The sequence below is a fragment of the Dryobates pubescens genome, chromosome 36 (assembly GCF_014839835.1).
Source record: "Dryobates pubescens isolate bDryPub1 chromosome 36, bDryPub1.pri, whole genome shotgun sequence".
Lineage (NCBI taxonomy): Eukaryota > Metazoa > Chordata > Aves > Piciformes > Picidae > Dryobates > Dryobates pubescens.
The window spans coordinates 4,082,500-4,109,002 of NC_071647.1; the positions used below are offsets into that span (position 1 = coordinate 4,082,500).

The 26,503-nt window shown below is 48.7% G+C and overlaps 1 protein-coding gene across 6 annotated transcripts in view; it reads right to left on the bottom strand.

Moving 5' to 3' along the window:
- The window catches only part of TANC2 (tetratricopeptide repeat, ankyrin repeat and coiled-coil containing 2), a 300,071-nt gene that overhangs the window by 159,622 nt on the left and 113,946 nt on the right, over nucleotides 1-26,503 (bottom strand). For 3 of the 6 annotated variants that reach the window (XM_054176993.1, XM_054176990.1, XM_054176991.1), the window contains exons 4-5: nucleotides 25,636-25,707; nucleotides 18,394-18,573 (exon numbers count right to left, since the gene is read on the bottom strand). In XM_054176993.1, coding sequence (XP_054032968.1) covers nucleotides 18,394-18,573; nucleotides 25,636-25,707 — 252 coding nt within the window. Of the gene's footprint in view, nucleotides 1-7,874; nucleotides 8,471-18,393; nucleotides 18,574-25,635; nucleotides 25,708-26,503 lie in introns of those variants that run through there. The other 3 variants (XM_054176995.1, XM_054176994.1, XM_054176996.1) reach the window with 3 other exon arrangements.

Below are 26,503 nucleotides of genomic sequence, written 5' to 3' on the forward strand. Positions count from 1 at the left end.
CCACCCTGTAGCTGAGAAGCCACATTCAGCCAGGAGGTGTTCAGAGAATAGGAGGTGTTCAGAATCACTGCTCTCCTACCCCATCCCACCAACGTGTTTGCTATGCTTGTGATGCACTCAGGACACGCTGTGGCTATTAACTGCTGTCCTGCCCTCAGGAATGGGAAGATCAGGTTCACTGAGCTCAGCAGCTTGTGTACAGTGGACACCAGACACCAGAAAAGAGGATGGGAACAGCCCTGTAACTGTCTCTTGCCCATTGTGATGCAGAAGCTTGGAGCCAGAGGTGTTAACCCCCCAAAACCCACAGCAAATCCATCCTCACTCTGTGCTCCCATGGAGGAAGTGATAGGACTAGAAGAAATTTCCTCAAGTTGTGCTAGGGGAGATTTAGGTTAGTCACCAGGAGCAATTTGACAATCCTTAAGGGGGAAGAAGCCCTGGAACAGACTGCCCAGGGCAGTGATGGAGTCCCCATCCCTGGAGGGGTTTCAAAGCTGTGGAGATGTGGTGCTGAGGGCCATGGTTTAGTGGTGACCTGGCAGTGCTGGGCTAATGGATCACAGATTGTTAGGGGTTGGAAGGGCCCTCGAAAGATCAGAACCTTTCTCAGGACCTGATTTCCTAATAAGCACTTTGCAGTTGCCTGGTGTTAAGGAAGCTGTAAACAGAGCCTGCCCAGCAACAGTAACTCAGCATCTGTGCACACCTCCTGGTCCCATGGCCATCACTGCCATCTGAATCACACAATTATGCTGGTTGGAAAAGACCTCTAAGGTGAACTCCAACCATCAACCCAACACCACCATGGCCATTAAGCCATGTCCCAAAGAGCCATGGGCACATGTTTCTTGAACACCTCCGGGGGTGGTGACTCCACCAATCTGGCTTTGAACACCTCCAGGGAGGGGGCATCCATGACCTCCCTGGGCAACCTGTTCCAGTGTCTCACCACCCTCACTGGCAAGAATTTCTTCCTCATCTCCAGTCCACATCTCCCCTCCTCAAGCTTCAGGCCATTGCCCCTTGTCCTGTCACTACAAACCTTTGTAAAAAGCCCTCCCCAGCTCTCCTGTAGCCCCCTTCAGGTGCTGGAAGGCTGCTCTAAGGTCTCCCCAGAGCCTTCTCTTCTCCAGGCTGAACAGCCCCAGCTGTCTCAGCCTGTCCCCATAGGGGAGGTGCTCCAATATGTAAGAAAACTTCTCTGTGTTACATTTCTGGAGGGGAAAAACAAATAATCACAGAAACCCTGTAAAAGAATAGAAGAGGCAACACCAGAAGAACGCAGTCCCCATCTTTCACCTCTCTGTGAACTAAGGTGGTACTCAACCATATCCTGCTGAAAACAAAGGTACATCAACGAGTCTGTTTTCTCAAGAGGTGAAGTTTGAAAGCCCTGGGAGAGAACAATGCTGGGCTTAAATCAACATCTGCCAGCCCAGATGGACTGAGGCTGACCACTACATTTCCTCTCCTTCCATTTCACAGGGTCTGACATCGTAAAACCAAGGGCACCCCAGCTTCAGAACGTGACCTGAAGTGAAGTTCTAACTGCATGGTTCTCAAGTAATGAAACATTTATAGTGCAAAACCACTTCTTGCTGAAACCAAGCTCCAGCCCAGCACTCCAAGTAGTGTTTGGATGCAAAGATGAAAGGCGAAATTCGACCTTGTGTGGATAAACACATCGGCTGTGAGAGGCTCAGATGGTGACTCAGAGCAGGGCTGGCTTCTTGGCAACCAGAAGGAAGGTTTCAGCACAACAATGAATTTATCCAGCCATGAATGTCTTCTGTCTTCTGACAGAAACTTCTAACAAAGATGGTACAAGATCAAGCTCAGCCCATGTGTTCTGGAGCACTGAGTCCTTTACTAGGAGACAATGTGGATTGGTCACTCCCACAACCTGCCCTTCAATTAAGTGGGCAGCAAGGATCTGTCTGTTTTCTAGCAGCAGGGAGAGATCCACAGCAATCATTTCTCTTGTGCAAAACACAAGAAATCAGAAAAGCTTTTAGGAATAGAATAGAATAGAATATAGAATAGAATAGAATAGAATAGAATAGACCAGGTTGGAAGAGACCTTCAAGATCATCACGTCCAACCTATCATCCAACACCACCTAATCAACTAACCCATGGCACCAAGCACCCCATCAAGTCTCCTCCTAAGCACCTCCAGTGATGGTGACTCCACCACCTCCCTGGGCAGCACATCCCAGTGGGCAATCTCTCTCTCTATGAAGAATTTCTTCCTAACGTCCAGTCTAAACCTCCCCTGGCACAGCTTGAGACTGTGTCCTCTTGTTCTGGTGCTGCTTGCCTGGGAGAAGAGACCAGCCCCTGCCTGGCTACAACCTCCCTTCAGAAGGGACCAGAGGCAACACTGCTGTTTCAGAAAATGTGCCTTTCCCTTTGCCAGGCTTCTTGCCTATATGACCAGGCTGACTTGGGCACACGATTCAAAGATGATCCAAGGGCTGAAGCATCTCTGCTATGAGGATAGGCTGAGGGAGCTGGGGCTCAGCCTGGAGAAGGCTCCAGGGACACCTTAGAGCTGCCTTCCAATACCTGAAGGGGGCTACAGGAAGGCTGCAGAAGGACCTTTCATAAGAAGGTGTAGAGGTAGGACAAGGGGGAATGGTTTGAAGGTGAGGGAGAGTAGGGCGAGACACAATCTTAGGAAGTTCTTCAGTACTGTTCTCTCAGGTGATGAGACTCTGGAACAGGTTGCCCAAGGAGGTTGTGGATGCCTCCTCCCTGAGGGTGTTTAAGGCCAGGCTGGATGAAGCCTTGAGCAGCCAAGTCTAGTTGAGTGATGTCCCTGCCCATGGCAGGGAGGTTGGAGCAAATGATGTCTAAGGTCCCTTCCAACCTAAGGCATTCAGTGATTCTATGAAATGCTCTAATGCTTCAGCCAATGTGCTTTGCCCACTGCCAGGCCTCTTGCCTATGTAACCAGGCTGGCTTGGGAACAGGATTCCCCAAGCATCTTTTCTAGCTGGGGGGATAGAGGGAGAGCATATAGGAATTGCAGTTGTGTGTTCAGAACAGCCTGAAGCAACACCAACTACCAAGACCTGAAGCAGCACATGGTGAGGCATCAGGCTCAATGCAACCTGCAGCTGCTGTTAGACACAGAGCTCCTTCAAGGAGCCAACAGGGACCCTCTCAGAATCACTTGAGAAATAAGATGTTTACATTGTCATCTTCAGCCAAGCTGCCTCCCAAAGCTAATCAGGAGTCGCAACACCTGCACTAGAGAGTCCCGAAGGAAGAGGCACCTGGGCAGCCAGCACAAGCCCCAGCCAGGTTCAGACTATGAAAGACATGGACCAGACCTGTGGGTCCTACAAGATCACAGAATAGTAGGGACTGGAAAGGACCTCACAAGGTCCAACCCCTCTCCTAATGCAGGCTTGCCTGGATCACGTTGCCCAGGATCACAATGTCCAGGCAGGTTTCAAAAGTCTCCAGAGAAGGAGACTCCACAACCTCTCTGGGCAGCCTGCTCCAAGGCTCCAGCACCTTCAGAGAAAAGAATTTTCTCCTGAAGTTCAAGTGAAACCTCCTGGGTTCTAGTTTGCACCTCTTTCCCCTTGTTCTGCCACTGGTCACCACTTAAAAGAGCCCAGCCCCATCCTCATGACCTCCACCCTTTAGTTTGTACTGAGCCTTGAGAAGATTTCCCTCTCAGGCTGCTCTTCTCCAGGCTACACAGCCCCAGGTCTCATAAGAGAGATGCTCCAGGCCCCTCAGCATCCTCATGGCCCTCCATTGGACTCTCTCCAGCACTTCTCTGGAGCTCTTCAATTGGGTAGCCGAGAACTGGACACTCACTGGAGTGATCCTCCAGTGAGAAAGGTAACATTCAGCTACAACATGGCCCACAGCAGGACCCTGAGTAGCTGCTTTACTAAATACAAAGGTATGGAGCCACATAAATACTGGTTGGTGTTTGGTTGTGCTTTGGTAGTGTGGCCAAAGGAAAACAAACCTGGCCTTATTTGTTTTCTCATTCCATTTAGCTGATGGATCCTTCTTTGCTGACAAAAAAACCCTCCATATTGCCCAGCTCCACATGCAGCACACAAACCTCAGGCCCAGCAGCTGGAGTACACCAAGCCTTCAGGGTACTTCAGGGATTACTGGTTGAATGGTTAAAAAAAGCTGAGGAATGGTTAAAAAAAAAAAGCTGAGGAATGGTTAAAAAAAAAAGCTGAGGAATGGTTAAAAAAAAGCTGATGCTGGAATAAGAAATCAGCTCGTTCAGAAGCATATAGGCACAATATGTACTTGGAAACAAACCAGGAATCCTATTTTGGGAGCAAACAATATGTTATTTCTTAATGAAGTGCAGGGAAGAGGGATGGATTGTACCACTGAGTGTTTTGAGGTGCAGGAACCATAGTTAAGCCAGAGAAGGCATGAAGGTGTAGAGGAATACAGCCTGGGCTAAAGGCACCTTTGCTACAGCTCCAAATCATGTGCATGAGGTTTCATCAGCAAGATGTCCAGGAATGGAATTACACAACACCAACAGCTACTCCAGGGGAGTAACCACAGAGCAAGGGAAGAGATTCCAAGTGCCAAAGGAATGGTCCAGAGCCAACAATCAATTTCTACAACTTCATCCTCTACAGCCTCAAATGAGGCTGGAGCCAGGTGGGGTTTGGTCTCTTCTCACATGCAACAAGTGACAGGACAAGAAGGAACAGCCTCAAGATGTGCCAGGGGAGGTTCAGGTTGGATATTAGGAAAAATGTCTCCACAGAAAAGGTTCTCAGGCACTGGACCAGGCTGCCCAGGGAGGTGGTGGAGTCACCATCCTTGGAGGGATTTAAAAGACACTGGATGTGGTGCTGAGGGATGTGGTTCAGTGGCAGTGGAGGGATTGTGAGCTCTGGTGAGCTTTTGGACTTGATCTCAAAGCTCTCTTCCAACCTCAACAGTTCCATGATTCTGTGATTCAATTCTCAGCTTTCTGTCTGGTTTAGGCATTGGTCAGGGACCTGTGATGAGAGCCCAGCATGCAGCTCTGCAGTATGTGACCCCAGCAGGATGCTGTACACGTGCTGCACTTAATGAGCGGCATCACTCCAAACTTGGTGCTAACACCCTGAGCCTTGCTGAGCCTGACCAAAGCCTCCCACACAATTTGAAGCAACCAGATACAGACCACATCAGAAATGGACTTCTGCAAAAGCAATGGTCAGTCTTCAGACAAAAGTCACCCAGCTCAACAACCCAGGGTGATCATTCAGGACTCAGGAAGAAGAGTTTGCAAACCAGGTTGTCTCATTGTTAGAGAAGCAGCAAAGGATCAGAACAAGCAGCCCAGCTGAAGGTGAGGGCTTTTCCTTAGCAAACAAGCAGCTCAGCTAGAGATGAGGCTTACTCCAGAAGAGTGAACCCCGTGAAATGCCCTCTGCTCACAAGGAGCAGCATGGCCAAGTACAGAGAACACCTTCGAGGGCATGCTCTAGGAAGCAGGAGGAGGAAAGACGTAGCAGAGGGAAGAGCAATGGCCTGAGTTAACTCCACAGGAGGCTTCCTACACCACCTTCTCTTGCTATAGAAACCTCTTAGCTGTGTCTAAAAATTAAAATTCTCACACACCAGAAGTGTAATCGTGACAGATGCTCCATTTTGTGCAGCACCAGTGTGAAATAAGGACAGGCTTCCAGCTCGCAGCTTCTGAGCAGCCCTGGAAGTTGAGGGCTCTTTTGTTTGCCTTTCTGATGTTATCTGCACTAAACAAACCTTGGGGGTTCCCCCTTTGTTTAAGCATCTACACCAATACCTGAAATTAAAAGCTGTTCTCAGCTTTTCCCAGCTCTGGGGCTGTGATGACACGTTTACCCCATCCTCGATGCAAGTCTGAGCAGCTCATGAGCTCGCTGCAAAATCAAATCCCGGGGAAGAGCAAATCCTAAAGGCTCTGCAGGCCTGGCAGGCCATCTCCCACACAAACAGTGAGGGAAAGCATGTGGGATTCTTTGCATGTCTCTATGACAATTCCTGTTCTGTCAATATGGAAGGTAGCTGGGTGTCAAAACAAGACAGAATTAGGTTTGTTGGGTAAGCAGCAGGCAGGAAAATCCATGCTGGAACCGGTTAGTGACTTTCAAAAGCCAGTAACTACAGTAGGCTGAGGGTTTTTTCCCCTTCCCTCCATTATCACAGCCAAACTGTCCAGAAATTAATGCAGAAATGCCACAAGTTTGACAGCTGAACAGAAGAAAAGCCTTCAGCACAGCACCTGGTTTAATTCAGAATATACTGAATCTAGCAACCTGACCTAGTGGGAGGTGTCCCTGTCCTTGGCAGGGGGGGTTGGCACTGATTGGTCTTTGAGGTCCCTTCCAACCCTGACAGTTCTGCGAGTCTGTGAAATTGCAGAGAGCTTCCAAAAACTTCCAAGTGGGAAATTTCCCCATTTCCCAGAAAGTTAGGGTTTGATTTATAAAGATGACTGCACTTTAAGCAAGGTAAATGCCCGTTTGTGGGTACCACGGAGACACAGCCATCCACCTGTTTCGTTTCTGCAAGCCCAGTTGGTTGCCATTTAAGCTGCCAGAGCAGATCACAAGTCCAAAAATAATGGGGGAAGCATCCCAAAAAATTAGTAAGAATGGGCAAACCCAGGAAAATAAAGGAATAACTCAAACCAGCACATATCTTTACAAATCAAAGTGGGTCCTCCTCCCCCAGCAGGTTTCACTGCTCAGGGTTTGCCACACTACAGTGCCAAGCAACGCAAGTGCCAAAGCCACAATGAAGTGCCGCTTGTGTGTGTGGCTGCTGTCCTGTTTTTAAAGGGACAACTCAATGGCTCTGACAAAACACAAGTTTTCCACTTGTTAAACCTCTGGGGAGCCACAGATTGTAATGCATCAAGGAGAATTAAACAGAAAATTAACGATGGTGTGTTCCCCCCCCCAAAAAAAAAATATACACTGCGCATCTTGAACACCCCCCGAATCTAAACAGCACTTCACAGCTACCTCGGTCCTTGTCATCACTGTGGAGCTCAGCAAGCCAAGAGTGGGCCTCAGATCCAGCCCCCACACCTACATGACACCCAGGAATTTCAGCTCCACGGCATGCTGACAGTGTGAGAGCTAAAGAAAGCACTGAAAAGAAATGCGAGCGCACCGCGAACGGTGCGATACAAAAATACCCCAGGGGACGGAAGTCTGCCCCGACACCGACGATTTTAAGCACAGCACCCCTCAGAAATCAGATGCAACACCCAGCAGCAGGCACTTGACTTGCTTTTCCTCAATTATACCTCGAGGATGATTGTTTGTTTGTTTGCATTTCCTCTGGCAGCCCTGGATTGCGAAGCTCCATTCAAAACCTCACTCCTCTAGTGAGGAGCGGACATCTCTCTCCCTCGGCACACAGGGGTTTTGTAACCCACTCAGGTCTGATTTGGGGGCATTTTCCCCACACAGAAGGAAAATATTTTCTCAAGCCCATTGTTCTACAATCTGATACACCACCACCCCCCAAAAAAAACAAACCCATTCAGTATCTGTAGTATTTTTCAGCTCCCTCCTCAGCAGTTCCATTTAGCCATGCTGAGAAGTGGCATTCCCCCCATTTGGTGTGTGGGATTCTGCCTGTCCTAGCAAGCGGGTGACCAACTCACATTATGCAAAAGTGTTCCCCCAACAACTACCAGAAAAATAACCCAGGCAGCACAACCCTTACCCACACTAAAACCCTTCCAATAATGGCTTCCTTGGAAACCAGGAGCATCAGAATCTCTTCTCTCTCCAGGATTTGCTGTGGAGTTGGAGGAGGCTGAGGAGCACCTAACGCGATTCACATCACCGTCCACGCAAGGCAAATCCTCCAGATACTCACAAGGCTCCGTGTTCTCTGCCCATCACCTGAGAGCGTGTGGTCCCGCAGCAGGAGCTGGCTCAGCCTCTTAATTCATGGGGACTGAATGCCTTGAGAGCAGCACTTCAAGTGAGGACCCTCCTCTGGTCCACCCCTCGCTCCATACTGCTGCTCCCAACGTCAGGATGATGTTACAGGTGACACCTCCCGCTGCTGATGTCAAGGCTCCGCTCCCAAACGCACAACAACCATCTCCCCACGGTGCCTCTGCCCCTAACGAGCCTCACTCCTGCATCTCCTCCATCCCCAGCGAGCAGCCTGGGAGATGCTTTCAGAAGGGCTCCCAGACACGGAGCTTTCTCTCTTCCTCAAGTCTCTCGGCATCAAAGAGCCTTCCCTTCCGGAACGCTGCAGCAAATGTAGCCTCTACGCCTCCCTCGGGGGGGGAAGGAAGGATCTGAACAGCTTCTCTCTGTGGCGCAGCTCCATTTGCTCTGTTGTTCGAGCAAACTGCTGGCAGAAGAGGGAGAGAATGGTGCAGAGCACGGGAGTGAAGGAGTCACTGATGCTCTCCTCAGCCTTTCGGAGTAAGCCGAAGGGTTAGCAATGCAGCCCAGGACCAGAGCTGATGAATGGTGCAGTGCTGCTGTTGTCATGGCAACCGGGAGAAAAAAAAGCAGCCCCATATAAGGAGTTGTGACATGGATTCTGGGAACAATTTATACTAAAAGGCTGTGAGCCCTTGGATGCTTTAAAGCTGCAGCATCCCCTTCTCGGCTGGGTTTCATTGTTCCGACCGAAGCAGTCAGCACAAATCACCACAGGCACAATCACATCCCTCCAGGGCCTGGATGCCCTGGGTGCATTGTGCAAACACACCAGGAAACAACCTGTTTTGGGGAGTGATTTCAAATAAATAATTCCCATTCTTCCCATTTCAGCAAGGAAGGGGAAACGGCAGGATGCTAACAACATCCCAAGCCGGCATCTGTGAAGAATGAGGGTACCGGAGAGCCCCGTGGAGGCCGCACAGCAGCTCAGTGCAGGTGAGAACCTCAGGCTTTATGGCAGGAAGCCTGAGATGAACCAAACTGCAGCACCATCAGGTGGCTGACTGCCTGAGCGACACTGCCACCGAGCAGGGATCCAGCCACCTCTCCCACACACACAGCAAAAGCAGCCCCAAATTCACCTGCAAACAGCCCCTGCTCTGCAAGCAAGGCTGGCAGTGCCCCTCAAGCACCTCCGGATAGAGCACAGCAGGAAAAGACACTCAGACACAAGTGCCATGGCCTGCTATAAACAATAACCAGGTTTCTGCTCCATAGAACGGCAGAATTGTTTTGGTTGGAAGAGACCTTAAAGATCAAGTCCAACCTTCACCATGGCCATTAAACCACGTCCCCAAGTGCCATGCCCACACGTTTCCTGAGCACCTCCAGGGATGGGGACTCCACCACCTCCCCGGGTAGCCTGTTCCAGCACCTGACCACTCTTGCTGCAAAGAAATTGTTCTGGAGATCCAGCCTGAACTTCCCCTCACAATTTCAGGCCATTTCCTCTCATTCTATTACCTGATACTAGGGAGAAGAGACCAACTCCCACCTCACTCCAACATCCTTTCAGGGAGTTGTAAAGAGGTCTCCACTCAGCCTCTTCTTCCCCAGACTACACAACCCCAGGTCCCTCAGCTGCTCCTCCCCAGCCCTGCTCTCCACACCTTTCCCCGCCTCTGTTGCCCTTCTCTGGACACACTCCAGCCCCTCAACGTCCTACTTGGAGTGAGGGGCCCATGCTGTACGAGAGGGGAACCCCAGATTATTGTACCCAACCATTAGCAGAAGCTTTCCATTTAGTGTGTTCAGAGAACACCCTGAGATCAAGAGAGCTGCAGCTACTGCACCACAGCTGACGCCGCGCAGGAGCTCAGAGGCTCTGCTCACCAAGCAAATCCAAACTTGACTGCTTTATCTAAACAAAGAGCTGCCAGCCTCTCCCCAGCACTCACTCCCTACAGCAGCTGCCCCCTCACCTCTCACTTCACACCCAGCTGAGTCAGTGCAGCAGTTTGGAGACTGCACAGTCCCAGAGGGCTGCGATTATTAATTTGGGTTTGTCGCCATTAAACAAGAAACAATTAAAGCTTACAAGTAGAGGGATCTCAGCTTGTTTAGTCCCACAATGACAATTAGCATCAAGAGTATTTCACCATTCACTGAAGATGCAGACAAGGAAGAATTCACAATCCTAATGGCTGCTCCCAAGGGATGCAAAGGAAGACGCAGAGGGACAAGTGAGGACAAGACCCCAGCACTCCAAATCATAGACTGGTCTGGGTTGGAAGGGACCTCCAAAAGTCATCCAGGCCTGCACTCAGCAGGGACATCCTCAGCTAGAGCCATGTTGCTCATTGGCTTGTTGAGCCTCACCTTGAATATCTCTAAGGGGGCCTCAACTACCTCCCCAGGGCAACCTGCTCCAGTGTTTCACCACCCTCATGGTAAAGAACTTATTCCTACATGTATGATGGTGGCACAGGGGATGTTACCCATGGGTGTCCTCAGCCCAGCTGGATCTGGAGGGTGTTGAGAACTACAGTGGTGTCACAGGTAAGAGCAAGTCTTCATCTTAGCTCTTCTCTCACCATTTTTTGAAGGATCTAGTAAGCTCTGCATGTTTTCCATAGGGAAGTGGATGTTGCTAATGGCCTAAACACACCTGGACATTCCTACTTGTTCCTAGGAAGTTTATTCTTAAGGAAAGATCCCAGAATCCCAAAGAGAAGAGGAGGAATGTTCTCAAAGAAGGTGATTTGCAAAGAAACTGGTTCCTCTTGTCCACATCTTCAAAGACACTGAAGGATCTAATTCACACTGGGCACAGAAGCATACAGGAGGCTGGTGGAACACTGGAACAGGTTGCCCAGGCAGGTAGTTGAGGCCCCATCCCTGGACATATTCAAGGTCAGGCTTGACAAGGCTCTGGGTGACCTGACTTAGTGGAGGATGTCTCTGCTGACTGCAGGAGATTGGACCAGATGACCTTTGGAGGTCCCTTCCAACCCAAACCATTCTATGATTGACTGGCTACAGGAATGAGACCTTTGAGAATGTGACCCTAATCATCTAGGCCACTTTTAGAAAACCATGATTTATTTCCTCTGTTTCTTACTAATATTCCCCACCCCTCCTCCCTCTGAGCATGGCCACCCACACACACATGCTCCTTCTAAAAGAATCCTAAAGCTTGCAATCTGTCATTCAATGGGGGGGGGGGGAGTGGGGTGTGGAATAGAAGTGGCCAAGTACAGTGATGAATAAAATTATCCCTGTGCAGGTCATAAAAATAAAATACATCAAATTATCCTCCATGCATTTACAGCAGGGAAATGAAAAACCTTTGCTGAGGAGAGGGGCAGTGCAGCACTGGGCTTTCTGCAAACCCTTTGCACATGGTGGGTTCCAGAGAAATAGAATGAAGCATTGGTAGCTGAGTTCATCAGTCCAATACCACTGGACCAGAGGATGTTAGGGGCTGGAAGGGACCTCTTGAGATCGAGTCCAACGCTCTGCCAGGGCAGGACCATAGAATCCAGTGCAGGTCACACAGGAACACATCCAGACAGAGCTTTAAAGTCTCCAGAGAAGGAGACTCCACAACCTCCATGGGCAGCCTTCTCCAGTGCTCTGTGACCCTTACAGTGAAGAAACTCTTTGTCATGTTGAGGTGGAACCTCTTGTGCAGTATTTTACATCCATTGCCCCATGTCCTATCACAGGGAGCAAGTTAGCAGAGGCTGTCCTTCCTTCCTGACACCCAGCCCTCAGATATTTCTAAACCTTGAGTTCTTCAGCCCAATATCTTACCTTCAAAACCACACTGGGTTTCTATTTTTGGCATGGATTCAGGAAAGTACTTAGACAGATCCATCTCTGTAAGCACCCCCCTGGAAGGGCCACACTTCGCTGCATGAAGATCTGACCAGGTGGCCAAGAAGGCCAAGGGCATCCTGGCCTGCATCAGGAGGAGTGTGGCAAACAGGAGCAGAGAAGTCATTGTACCCTGTGCTCAGCACTGCTTAGACCACACCTTGAGTCTTTTGTCCAGTTCTGGGCCCCTCAATTTAGGAAAGATGTTGAGACACTTGAACATGTCCAGAGAAGGGCAATGAGGCTGGGGAGAGGCCTCAAGCACAGCCCTGTGAGGAGAGGCTGAGGGAGCTGGGGTTGCTTAGCCTGCAGAAGAGGAGGCTCAGGGGAGACCTTCCTGCTCTCTACAGCTACCTGAAAGGAGGTTGTAGCCAGGTGGGGGTTAGTCTCTTCTTCCAGGCAACCAGCACCAGAACAAGAGGACACAGTCTCAAGCTGTGCCAGGGGAAGTTTAGGCTGGAGGTGAGGAGAAAGTTCTTCCCAGAAAGAGGAATTGGCCACTGGGATGTGCTGCCCAGGGAGGTGGTGGAGTCCCCATCCCTGGAGGTGTTCAGGAGGGGACTGGAAGTGGCACTTGCAGCCATGGTTTAGTTAGTCATGAGGTGTTGGGTGACAGGTTGGACTTGATCTCTGAGGTCTTTTCCAACCTTATGGATTCTATGATCCTAAGGTGCCCAACACAGTGATGTCTTCCTCACTGCAACCATGGCTTTGAGGCACCAGTGAGGCAATGTTTGAAAGCAGTTGCTCTCTTTGTGCAAGAAGCATTGGGACTTTTAAGTGCTACTTTTATTCCAGAGAGAACTCAAACTGGTGTCTTCCACACACTGAGCCTGGCCTAGGAGGGTGCTTTTCATTCTTCTCTTTTCCCTTTTCATTAGGTATTTCTCACATTACACTTTGCTGATAAAGCCACTGCTGTTATTACAAATAAATAAATAAACAGCATAAACTGAGGCTGAACAGGAGGATGCAAAATGTGCTCTCAGCCACTGCTGAACAAAAGGTGATAGAGGCAGGAGAGGGGAGCTGATTACTTATGCCCACTATTACTTCATCCTTCAGAGCCACAATGACCTTAGTTTTTCTTAATCACCAGACTATTCAGCAGGGTGAAAATTGCAGCCACACTGAATATTTATCAACCTCTGCATTCAGCCAAGTCTCCACACAGAGAAGAAGCCAGATAGCAACATGTGAGCAAGGGGCCTCAGCTCCTCCGGGAAGGAACTCAAGGCGCTGTGCAACGGCTTCCCGCGGATCCGCGCCAAGAGCGCCCATTTGAGCTTTGCTCTGCAGGAAAAGCTGAACTGGTTACAAAGCAGGCAAGGTGGGGGCTTGAAAAGATTCTTTGATAAAGTAATAAATAGGGAAAGAGATGGGGAAGGGGGCAGGGAGAGATGGGGAGGGGGCAGGGAGAGATGGGGAGGGGGCAGAGGGAGATGGGGAAGGGATAGAAAGAGATGGGAAAGGAACAGAGAGATGGAGAGGGAATCACAGTTCCTACTGGGCAAGTTTCCCTGTACCATACAGGTTTCTTTTCCTGCTTTGAGGGCTGAATTAATCCCCAAATGAACATGGCACCCCCTGATGCCCACAAAAAGGAGCCACTTCAGTAGCTGCTTTCCCCTCCCTGTCAGAGCTGACCAATCTTCTCTAGGACACTGGAGGAGACACGTGTGGATCCAGCATGCCCCAAGATGCTTCAATGTGAGCAAATCCCCTTGTGAAGAGCTTAAAGAAGTCTTCTGTGTTTACATTTTCACCTCTGAGGAATTCCTGAGACCACCAGCCTGGCAGGTGGTACAGCCACTTTTGGTTGTAAATGGTCTTGGGAATAGAAATCTTTAGTAAAAGAAAAAAACCCAATTAAATATCTAGCTATGAGCCACCAGAGTGGTTTATGTAACAAATGGCAGCATTCTGGTACTCCACCACCCTGCAGATATGGAAATTCTGCCATGAATGGGGTGGTCACAGACAAATGTATGGAAGGAGCAAACAGCATGAAGCAGCTCCTACAATTGGATAATTTCTCAACAATTTTCTATGCTCTGAAGGTCTCTTTGAAAGATCCATGTGGCAACTGTCAGGCAGACAAAAGCCTCCCTTTGTACTACTCCAGTTTCCCAGAATCACCCTCATGCCTCTTCCAAAAGGCATCACTGCTGTTATTGTGCAGGATAACAACTGGACAGCAGCCTGAGACAAAGCAGCAGAGGAAACCATCACAGCCAGTGAGGTTTTGTGAAATGTCTCCCTGCTCTTGCTGTCAAACTGCTGCCTGCTTGTTTTGATCTCAAAGCTCCCACAGCCAGACAAGGATTTGTGAACCCAGTTGCTTATCAGTTCTGCCAGATTTCGAGTAGGTTACAATGGCACTTAAAGGCTTCTGTAGAATCAGAGAGGGGTACTGGGTGAAAGTGGGGAGAAACACATCAAAAATAGCACAAGGCTATGACCTTCATCGAGTCATGGAGTGGCTTAGGTTGGAAGGGACCTCAAAGATCATCTGCTCCAACCCCCCTGCCATGGGCAGGGATGCCTCTCAACCAGGCTCTGCTGCTCCACACGTCATCCAATCACAGTATCACACAGTATCACAGTAACTAAGGCTGGAAGAGACCCCAAGGATCATCAAGTCCAACCTGTTCCAACAGACCTCACAACTAGATCATGTCAGCAAGTGCCACGTCCAATCTCCCCTTGAACACCTCCAGGGACGGCGACTCCACCACCTCCCTGGGCAGTCCATTCCAACACCCACAGGAAGGAGGCATTCACAGCCTCCCTGGGTAACCTGTTCCAGAGTCTCACCACCCTCATACTGAAGAACTTCTTCCTAAGATCCAGTCTAACCCTGCTCTCCTTCAGCTTCAAACCATTCCCCCTTGTCCTGTCTCTAGACACCCTCAGGAAAGGTCCCTCTGCAGCCTTCCTGTAGGATCCCTTCAGGTACTGGAAGGCAGCTCTAAAGTCCCCCCAGAGTCTTCTCTTCTCCAGGCTGAACACCCCTAGCTCACTCAGCCTATCCTCACGTCAGAGGTGCTCCAGCCCTTGGATGATCTCTGTGCTCTCCTCTTAGAGAAGATGCTGTTCTGCCAGTGCATACAAATGAGGAGCATCTTTACAAACCGGCAGTCCCTGTCCCCCAGCAAAAATCCAGCCATTTTTATTTGCTGATGCAGTAAATGGTCGTTCAACAGCCATCTCCTGCTGCTGCTGAGAGACTTGTTTTGCTTTTTAGATCTCTCAGATTAATGGCAAATAAGAGGCAATAAGGAATAGGTGAAGAAACATGGTAAATACTATGAATAATAAGTGAATAATATTACTATGAGGTATCCAAGGCCAGGTTGGATGAGGCCTTGAGCAACCTGGTCTAGTGGAAGGTGTTTCTGCCCATGGCAGGGGGGCTGGATCTTGAAGATCCCTTCCAAGCCAAACCATTCTATGAATACCAAAGACTGCAAAGATCACTCTCTCAGTTCCTTTCCATGGTACCTTAATGAAAGCAACCAAATTCTTCTAATGACTGCATGTGGATGTTAAGTAAACCACTTCCCCTTACAGCAGCAACAGTAAACCAAACGAAGAACATTTTACAGAATCACCACCACACTGACACAGACTTTGACTTCTAAGCCTATCAGGAGCTCCACTGGATTCATCAAGACACCTATGTGCCAAACATCAGCACATGTTTTCATGGCATCCTGGGCTGGGTCTAGCTGGAAAAGGGAATTTAAACCAGATGCAGAAGGAAAAGGATGCAAGTGGCTGACAGAGTCATCTTCCCAATCAGATTCTTGTGTGTGGCTCCAAAAGGGATCTCTGAACAAAACCAGGAGCCTACACTTTTCTTCTCTTACTTTTGTGTAATAGTAATTTGCACTTTTCATCTTCATTTTGTGTCATAAGCACTATCAGCATTGCACTGGGGCCATCCAGTTCCATACACACCTTGCTCAGCTCTAGATTTTGTCACATAGAGTTTCCAGGCCAGACTGACAAATGCATTTTCACCAGAGTGGCTCTACAGAGCCACCTCCCTGCTGCTTGAGCTGCCCAGACCCCTGAAGTTTCCATGAATCCCCATCCCCTCCTGCAAAAGCCACTGCAGGAATTCCTGGGGCTGCTCTATTCAGGACACTCCAAACAGCAGCCCTGCCAGATCCTACAAAAGCTTTCAGAGTCTGGAGCGAAATGGAGCCTGGTCTGGTTCCACCTGGAAAAAGGCAATTATGAATACATGGAGCTTGATCTGCTAGGATGGATTGTCGTGATTTTGAGAGGTGGGAGGAGGTTAATGTCTGTTGACAAGCCAGGAGGGCAGCAGATCTACACCAAGGCAGCTTGCTGAGCAGGCTGGAAGCTGTTAGAGAAATGGAGCTGCAGTGGTCTGAGGAAAAATTGCTCTTTCCATAGGGTGCAGCTTAAATCCTCTGCCAGTGGTTCAGGGAAGAGCAATGAACTGTTCAAGTAGATACATGAATGTAACATTACTCAGAGCTACACCAGGAGAGCAAATAAACCAAAAGGATTATAGTCAAAAGAAGGGGACAGGAGGGTAATGAAGAAGATAAAAGATACCACAAAGGCCTAAACTCTTTGTAAAAAAGAAAAGCTTTTCATCCCTTCCTAACTGAAAAGAGGTCCAGGGAAGCGGCTCTGCTAAGGACACCACACAAAACAAAGCAGGAAACCCCTTCAAGTCAGTCAGAATATGCAGGAAAGAGGAAAGTAGCTAAATGTGAGGATCATGGGAGAAAAGGACACAGGAAGAGTAGGCACAAAGTAGCTGTGCAGCACACATGAAATTCAAGAAGTACCAACATGATACAAGGAGAAGAAAGAGCCTTGGTTTCTTTCTGTCATTTTTCACAACCCATGTTTGTCATGGCAGGGAAGCTGTGGATTCCACCACTATGGGGCAGGACAGGATTAAAACACCCCCACAACAAAGCCAAGCACACAGAACATCCACCCTGTGCAGTGCAGTGAGCAGTGTGTATTGGTAGGGAGGAGGTAACTAGGATGAAAAATGCTGAGGTCTTAGAGACTCCAGGCTGAAATGGATTGTGATTTGAAGCTACTTTTGTTTTCCACTACTGAGTGTCATGATTCTAGAAGTCAAAACTTCACTCCTACAAATCTAACTTGTCTCAGCAGCTATTCTGCTGAAGTCCAATGCACTGTCTTCCTGCAGCAGAGCGGGAAACCCCAATGGACAAACAGAAAGCAGCTGTGAACATGCAGCTGCACAGCCCTGACTCAAGACCAGATATGAAGAACACTCTCAGAAAGAGAAGTGTTTCCAAAACCCCACAAATCATCCCAGTGTCACATCATCAGCACTCCTGAAGAGCTGGCCTCTGAACTACATTGCTGTTCTCTCCCCAGAAAGCTGCTTTAAGGTTTCATATTAAGGCAGAACTTCAGACAGGCTTTAGAAGTTCTCAGTGATGGGAAACTCATGTTGCAGTTATGAAGACACCAAAACTTTCCTGTGAAACTATTTCCATCTCCTTTAGTATCTCCTTCTGCCTGATTCTCTTGCACCTCTTGAGCTCCACTGGTACTGAAGAGGCTCAGACCACTAGGAGACCCTGCAGAGTGACTCTGCCACGATCCAGCAATCCTGTCCTCCTGTCCTTTTGGCTTTCCCTTTGCACCAGATGGCAGGGAAAACAAAAGGCACAGGTCTACCAGTGCTCCCTTTTGTCAGCAGAGATCAGCTTGCATTGGGGAAAAGATCTTTTTGGATGATTCTCTTAGTTCAAACAGGGCACCTGGGTGGTGGTTTGCAGGATGTCAGACTTGAGGCAAGAAGCAGGTTTCTCAAGGCTGTTGCCAGCGGAAACACAACATCAGGCTTGGAAAGGAACATTACTCTCCATGTGCTTTTGGAAATCCAACCAATTTACAGCCTCTAGGTTTTCATACTACAATCCCAGCAGATCAGATAAAGAAAACAGTTTAAAAATATGCAGGAATCAAGAAAAAAAAGAGAAACAAAAAATCACTCTGTTGTCCAAGTTTAGCATTTTCCTGATGTGATCTCTCAGCACCCAAAACTGCAGCATTGAGTTCTTTACGACTGCAGTGCTTCCACTGCGCATCACAGGCTCTCAGGGGCTGGAAGGGACCCAAACAGATCATCAAGTCCAACCCCCCTGCCAGAGCAGGACCATACAATCTAGCTCAGGTCACAGAGGAACACACCCAGATGGGCCTTGAAAGTCTCCAGAGAAGGAGACTCCACAACCTCTCTGGGGAGGCTCTTCCAGCGCTCTGTGACCCTTACAGTAAAGAAGTTCCCCCTTGTGCTGAGGTGGAACCTCCTGTGCTGCAGCTTACATCAACCACAGCCCAAAGCAGAACTGCAAGACACTCTGCTAGGAATTTCTTATAAACCCAGAGACTATTGGTCAACCAGAGAGAGATCATTTTTCAGAACAGAAAGGCTTCTCTGCCGGCACGAAATCCAATCTGCCCTTGGCTTTGCCCGGTTGCAGCTGCTACAACAAACAGAGGCCTGCGACACAGAAGCGTTTTTCTGACACCAATGGACCTTAAATGCCCCAAGGAACTTTATTTAAAGTCCTTACCAGTTAACTTCTTCACAGGTTGGAGCCGAACACTGATAGACTGATGTGTGAGTAAGGGGGAGGATGGAAGGGAGCGGGACATGCCCTCCATAATCCGAATGTGCTGCATACCTTCGGTCACTGGGAGCGGTGGGATTGCGTAGTCTGGTTCAAAAGCACAGTCGTTCTCTGTGGAGGTGCCTGGAGGGGGAGAGCAGAAGAGGGAAAAAGCAACTGGTGAGAACACAAGGGAGACTCCTGCCTTCAGCATTCCCAGACACAGGCCCTCACTGCACGGAGCTCAGCCATGCTGGCAGCAGGGAGTGCTGCCTGCTCAGCTTCCTCTCGCGCGGTTTTGAAGACTGGAGAAATTGTGTTTCACAGAATTGGCAGGGCTGGAAGGGAGCTCAAGGCTCAGCCAGTTCCAACCCCTCTGCCATGGGCTGGGACACCTCACACCACAGCAGGTTGCTCACAGCCACCTCCAGCCTGGCTGCAAAAACCTCCAGGCAGGAGGCTTCCACCACCTGCCTGGGCAACCTGTGCCAGGCTCTCACCACCCTCATGGGGAACAACTTCTTCCTGATGTCTAATCTAAGTCTCCCCTCCTCTAGTTTTGCTCCATTCCCCCCAGCCCTATCACTCCCTGACACCCTCAAAAGTCCCTCCCCAGCTTTCCTGTGACCCCCTTCAGATACTGGAAGGCCACAAGAAGGTCTCCTCAGAGCCTCCTCTTCTCCAGACTGAACAATCCCAACTCTCTGAGCCTGTCCTCATAGGAGAGGTGCTCCAGCCCTCTGCTCATCCTTGTGGCCCTTCTCTGGACACCTTGCAGCACATCCAGATCTTTCTAGAAGAGCACCTCAGCACAGCTCTGCAGATTATCAACAGCATCAGCATGAGAAGAACTGCTTTGTATTTTTGATTTGTCTTTCAGAGCCCTAGAGTCACCAGCTTTAAATCTAACACAAAGCAATCATCCTTTCACTGAGAAGTTGTTTGTGTATTTAGGTTGTGCATTTCTACAGGAACTTCCAGCTGAAGTGTGAGGACCTTTAGCCTACAAAGAAACAAACCCCCAAACCAAAGAAGCAAAGCATCCAAGAGCAGCCAGGACCTCCAGCTCTCCCCCTAACCCATGTACAGAAGCACCCAGACACACAAAGCCTGTATTGAGTTTGCAGCCCCAACAGATCCACATGGAAGACATCAAACAGCGTGACAGCCAGCAGAGACAGAACAATAAAGGCACACACTGCTAATTGCTGCAATAAATATTAATGACAAACAAAGGGCAGGGGCTCCAGATCAGCACGAGCTGGGAGCCATAAGGTTCCCCCCATTAGCTGCAGAATATGCAAACCTCTGGTAAAGGAGACTTGGTTCTCCACCTCTGGTCACTAAGATTAACAACCTAACATGGACAACAGGTTGCCCAGAGAGGTGAGAGATGCCCCATCCCTGGAACCACTCCAGTTCAGGTTGGCTGGGGCTCTGAGCAACCTGCTCTAACTGCAGATGTCCCTGCTGACTGCAGTGGGGTTGGAGCAGATGACCTTTAAAGGTCCCTCCCACCCCAACCCACTCTGTGATTCTATGGAAACCAGCTTTAAACTGTTAGGATGAATATTTCATTACAGATAACACAAGAAAACTACAGAGACAGACTTTAGCTTTTAGTGCCTACTGATGTTTCTTCCCCAGTTGATCTCCCCTGGACAGCTGTGTGGCTCCCAAGGATCTGCAGGACTGTAGTTAGAAAACGTAACTCCTGGACAGGAGGGGGGACAGGCAAAAGTAGAGAGAAAACAAAAGGCTAAAGGCCTCAAATGGGTGGCACTCCAGAGGAGATGATGGACAAACTCCATTCCAGAAAGTCAAAGAACAAAGTGAACAACCCAGTGTATGATTTATGATGGGAGGAAAAGCCCTGATTGAAGCAAGTGTCCGAAGCGCTGGACGAGCTCCTGAAGCGCACTAAGAGGCAGCGTTGCTTGTGGCTAAACTCCAGCCACTGCTGATGCCAAATTCTGGGAACACCTCTCAGCATTTTGGTTCTCATTTGCTACAAGCAAGCAAAACAAACACTCACACACTTCCCACAGGATTCCTGATACTTCAAAACAGGACTTTCCCTCTCGTGCTCGCTGAAGACTTGTCACATTCACCAGAGCTTCCTGAACATAGAGGGGAAAGTTGAATCCTTACAGAGGTGATTTTCTTTAACTTCTGCATGCTCTAGTAAGTGTGTGACAGTTTGAGATGTTTTATTCATCAGAGACTGTCATTACTGCCACAAACTGAGACAGACACTGATGCTTTTCTATTCATTTCATGCTGCTTTAATTAAGTGTGCACGCAAATGCTCCAGGAGAGTACAGCCCTTGAAGGGGCAACAGATCACTCACAATCTTTTTTTCTCTTATTGAAAGATGCAGTTGCCTACAATAGCATGCTTTTAATATAGATCTAGATCTATCTATCCATGTCTGGCTCTCTCTATACATATATAGGTATCTGTCTCATGCCTTTAACACATATATATAGCCGAAAGTCCAGCTCTGGGGCCCCAAACACAAGAGAGACACAGATCTGCGGTCCAAGGAGAGCCACCAAGGTGATCAGAGGGCTGAAGAACCTCTCCTGTGAAGCCAGGCTGAAAGAATTGGGACTGTTCAGCCTGGAGAAGAGAATGTTCCAGGGAGACCTTAGAGCTACATTTCAATATCTGAAGGGGACCTACAGGAAGGCTGGGGAGGGACTGTTCAGAAGGGCCTGTGATGAAAGGACAAGGGGCAATGGTTTGAAACTGGAGCACAGCAGATTTAGGTTGGACATCAGGAGGAAGTTCTGCACAATGAGAGTGGTGAGACACTGGAAGAGGTTGCCCAGGGATGTGGTTGAGGCCTCATCCCTGGAGACATTCAAGACCAGACTTGATGTGGCCCTGGGCAGCCTTGGAATTGCCTCTGCAGACTGCAGTGGGTTGGAGAAGACGACCACTGAGGTTCCCTTCCAACCCAATGCAATCTGTGACTCTCTGACTCTTTATGTGTATACACACATGTGTGGATGTATAGATGTATAAAATATTTGGCTATAATCAGATAAAAATCAAACCACTGCCTTCCCCCCTTCCCCCTGCAGTTACCACATGAGCAGAGGCTCAGCCTTGTTCCTCAAGCTGAGACTGTGCAAGTGAAGCTGCTGTGTGCCACTGCAGTCTACTTTCTGTTAGCACTGCTTCATATCAAGTGTGTGTTGATGGCCACCACCAGCAGTACTTTGTGTGCTCTCACTTCTCAAGGAATTTTGGTGTCCACAAGAGAAGTGTCTACTTCAAACAAGGAGTCTAGAAGTGCTTCTAGAAGGCAAGGAGTTTGGGACAAGATTCATCTAATGACACGTTGTGCTTCAGAGGAGCAGAGTTGGGATTCTTTGAGTTGGACACTCCACTGACTTAATCTATGACCTCTTCATGGACAACAAAGGGTGCTGAGAGCAAGAGGCAGCTCTGCTGCACCCACCCCAATTCAGCCAGCTAAGCAGCACCCCTCTGAGGTGCTCACAGACATCTGAGCTACACACAACAAAGGCAACTGCATAGGTGAAGACATTTCTCATGTCTCTTTCCATCAGACATGATGCAGCACATGGGGCAGACAGGACACAAGGCATGCTGGAGAGACACACGCCCTCAAGAGCGTGCCCCAAGCCTTCACACACAACACACAAAGTGCTGCTGCTCAGCAGAGCTTGGAACCTCAAGACTGCTGATCTAGTTTCTCTGTTTTTCCTGCTACCTGTCCAAAGGATGCAGTGCCACTCCCAGAGCAGCTGAGCATCACTGTTCCAGGAGGGCATCATTTGAGAGCATGCTGCTAATACAGCAAAAAGAAAATTGACTTCTTCCAGTTGAGCACTGCCAATTGCAATTACTGGCTCCATATATAGCTTGCTTGACATAAGCTGATGGAGGACCTTGTTTTTTCCAGGGTTTCTCTGACCTCTGATGACTCTGCAAGCCCACTGATAATCACCTGTGAGTGCCAGGAAAGGCAAAGCAGCACCGGTGCCAAAGGCAGCGCTGGCACTGACTGAAACGAGCTCTGATGGCTTTTCAAAATGCATTTGGCCTCAGACATGAGAAAAAAAAAAAGAGAAAAATATTTGTCATCATTGATTTTCATTCTTAAAAGCAAAGTTCAGCTTCTCTTAGGCTAGATCTTGGGAGTTGAGGGAACTGTAAACACCAAGCATCCTCTGCAACTTAAGGTCTGGGAAAGAGCTATAAGTCTGGGTGGGTTTCAGTGGTGATTGTGGTGTAAGCTCCCAGTATCTTAGACCAATCTTTGCCCTAAACCACAGCAACTGGGGACAATATCTCAGCCAGAAATAGAAACAGTGATATCTTCACAGTGTGTGCACTTTCCCTCCCCGCCCTTACAACTCCAATGCTTTAAAACAAACTCACAAATATCCACTGTGTACTATTTTCATTCCCACAGATGTCAACATTGCTCTCTCGTCCTTGACAGAATAAAACACAGCAACAAGGTAACTGAAACAGTCAGGAAAAAAACCCAAACATTTGGGTTTATCAAACCCTGAAATGAGGGACCACTCACAGCTGGAGCTCTGACAGTTTGCCTGTGAAATGTACTTAAATAAAACATTACAGAACCATAGAATGGAAGAGACCTTTAAAACCAAGTCCAACCTTCAACCTAAGACCACCACAGCCATTAAACCATGTCCCTGAGTGCCATGGCCACGTGTTTCTTCAACACCTCCAAGGGATGGTGACTCCACCACCTCCCTGGGCAGCCTGTTCCAATGCTTGAAGTCCTGGCTGTTCTGAGCAAAAGACAGACAGTTGCCCTGGAGTGAAGCAGGTGCAAGCAGCAGTGTATGCTGGGCTTCTACTCCCCTTCCTTGCCTCCTAAATAAGCTTTATAAAAGGCATCTCTTGGAATAAACGAAGAGCAGAGTGAAGTCTGGGGAAGAAGAGGGTGAGCAGAGACTTCATTGCTCTTTACAGCTACTTGAAAGGAAGCTGAAGTGAGCTGAGGGTTGGTTTCTTCTCCCCAGCATCAGGTGATGAGAGGAGAGGAAGCGGTGCCATATCCACACATTTCTTGAACATCCCCAGGGACAGTGACTCCAGCACCTCCCTGGGCAGCCTACTGTAAAAGATGCTGCAAAGTGCACACTCCAACTCATAAACTTTACCCTGAAGTTTTCCAAGATGCTAAAGCTGTAATGCTTGGGCACCACATGCAGCACCATGGGAGTTTGGACAATTGCCTCATTTCAACTGTCAGCTTTATCTGAGCAGATAAAACCCTTAACCCACCATGGTGACAAATACGTTAACACTGAGCAGACAGACAGCAGCTGATGGACACAGGACAAAGTTAGAGATAATAGTTTGATGGGCAACGAGACTCCTTCTTCCACCCTGCAGGAAGTCTGAATCTGCAGTCAAATCCACTGATCCCCATGGAAATGTTTAGCACTGAAGTTTGTTCCTCCAAGAAACTGGAAGCATTTTTCAACCTGTTTCCCTCAGGCTGAAACTTCTTGCCGGCTACTGCAGTTCCTGGAGTCAGACTCACTGAGGCAAACAGAGAGAGGTTGATCAATCTTTGGCAAGTATCTGCCCCACCATGCTCTCTGCCCCAAACTGGTGGGGTTTTTTCCCACAGCAGCCAGGATGCTGGACAAACAGGCTGCAACATAACCTGAGAGAACAGAGTGTGTGAAACGGGTGTGCAGGAAACCCAGCAGGCAACTCCCATCGGCAGCTGCATCTGAGCTGCCGTATCTTGGAACAACAAAGCGACGGACAAACCCCGGACAAATGGAAGGACATCAGAGGGGTAAGGGCAGCGAAAGCAAGGCAAGGCTCAGCCTCCAGAAGCAACACAACAGCAGCTTTATCTGAGCTAAGAGTGTCTGGAAAAGAGCAACCATTCATTCCACACTCTCAAAGCAGAGAAATGCTGCTTATGGTGCAAGCTACCACGGGCTACATGCAGCTCAACATTCCCTTCCTCCTTCCTAATTTTAATCTTAGCTCTCCCATTTTCAAATAAGAACATTTAAAATAATACATTTTAAAATAGTAATTGAAAGATCCTGTGTTAGCAGAGCACTTTCAGCTGTTGACTATTCACAGAGCTTTCGAGGGTTCATTTAACTCTAACAGGGCTTCACTTAACTCCGCATTCCGATCCCCCTAATTCTGATCTCGGGCTCCAACCACTTGCAATAATTTTGCCTGGGCAACGCTGGAATATTGCCAGAGGAGAACAATGCCCTGCAGAAAACGTCTCCATAATAAGTCATTAGGACACCATGACAACAACAGACTTGAACCTAAATGAAAGGGAAAATTATTGCTGCAATCCCAGAGAGAAAAGACTTCAATGAGCGCAGCACCTACTAGAGCCACGCTTCCAAAACCTGCTTCTTAGGCTGGGGAGCTGTGTGAAAATATCAGATTTTCACAACCCTCACAAATGAGCAAATGCTTAAAACTTTAAGTAATCTACTTCAAAGGACATGTAAGCCAGCACAGATCTGAGAGCTGCTGCTGTCAGGGACAGAAATCCCTGTTACACGGCTCCGGTGGCTGGTTTTAACTCCCAAGCCTATTGTGAATGATGGATACTGAACAAAAGAGTTTGTAGAAGCATTACTGAAATAATATAAACTCTGTTTTTTACTACTCTCTTCCTAGGACCTTTTGGCCTGATCCTGTTGGATGAAATGAAACAAAACAAAGCAGAGGAGGTGACACGCAGCCGTTCGGCCCCAGGCCGGATCGCAGAGGGCCCCTCTCAATCGCATCACAAGTTGGGGGGAAGGAGAATCCAGTTACTGGGAACCTGTCAGGTTCTCCTCTTGACAATCAGGGGGGAAGGCCAGTGGTCACTGAGTGGCCCACTGACTTGTGCTGGCATGTGCTGAAGACTTCTATCACCAGCAGCTCAACCAACCACCCTCTAGGAAGTTCTGTCCCTCTGTCTGCAAAATGGAGGTGCCACGGACTCTACAGGTACTGTGCCATCAACTAGTCTCAGCTCCTTCAGACTACACAAAGCTGACCTGGTTTGTGACTGCCGCTGAATTTGAAGCCATGGGGACAACACTGATGGTTACCCAGCTCAGGAAGGTTGCAGAGTCTTACAGAACGAACATCAAGAAAAGGTGAACGCGAGAAAGGAGGCCCCAAGGCAGAACAACACTGAGGTTTACCTTGCCCAGAGCGGCTCTGACGGGAGTCTACACTTGCCTGTCTTCGGTCTGGTGGCTCCTCGTTCCCTCCATCTGCATGAGAACCAAAACAGCAGAAGTAGAACATCATAGTGGACAGGTCAGGCAGATGCAACTTTTCCTTGAGTCCCATCACCTATCTCGTAGGAAGAGCGGACCAGAAGGTCCCTCTTGTTGACAGCGACTGGGGCAAACTGCTGGCCGACTCCTTTGCTGTGCCTTCCAGTTTCTCCCCAGCTCACTGCAAACAAAAATCCTTCAGGGTCCTCAGGATACTTGGAGGGTTTTCATTTCTCCTACTGACCCCATGGAGATTTGACTGAAACAGCAGCCAAACTGTGCATCTTCAATTAAGTTCCTTCACTTTGCAATGTTGTATCAAAATATGTTAAGCATATGAAGAAGATGAAGGGAGGGGGGAAATAATTAAAAGAAGAATATTCTTTGGAATTGCTTCTTTTGAGAATTATTTGTCAGCTGGGAAAATGGGCAGGCTGGGAAGAGCAAACCCACTCTCACTGCAGCCTCTTGAAACTGTTTGGGAAGGCAGCTAGAGTTAACAAACCCCCAAACCCATCTGGCTAAAGGCAGAGTGGGACACTGTGTACAGTATTAGACAATTAATTACATGCTGGTCTTCATTGATCAACTGACCAGATTAGAAACAATAGATGGGCACATCAATAGAGGTCCTCGAGTACAGAGGCCTTACACCAGCTGAAAGCAGAAAGATGTCCAGCTCTGCAGATTGTGGAGAAGCAAAGCCAAGCACTGAAAATCACAGAATCCTGGAATGGCTCAGGTTGGAAGGGACCTCAGAGATCATCTACTCCAATCTCCCTGCCGTGGG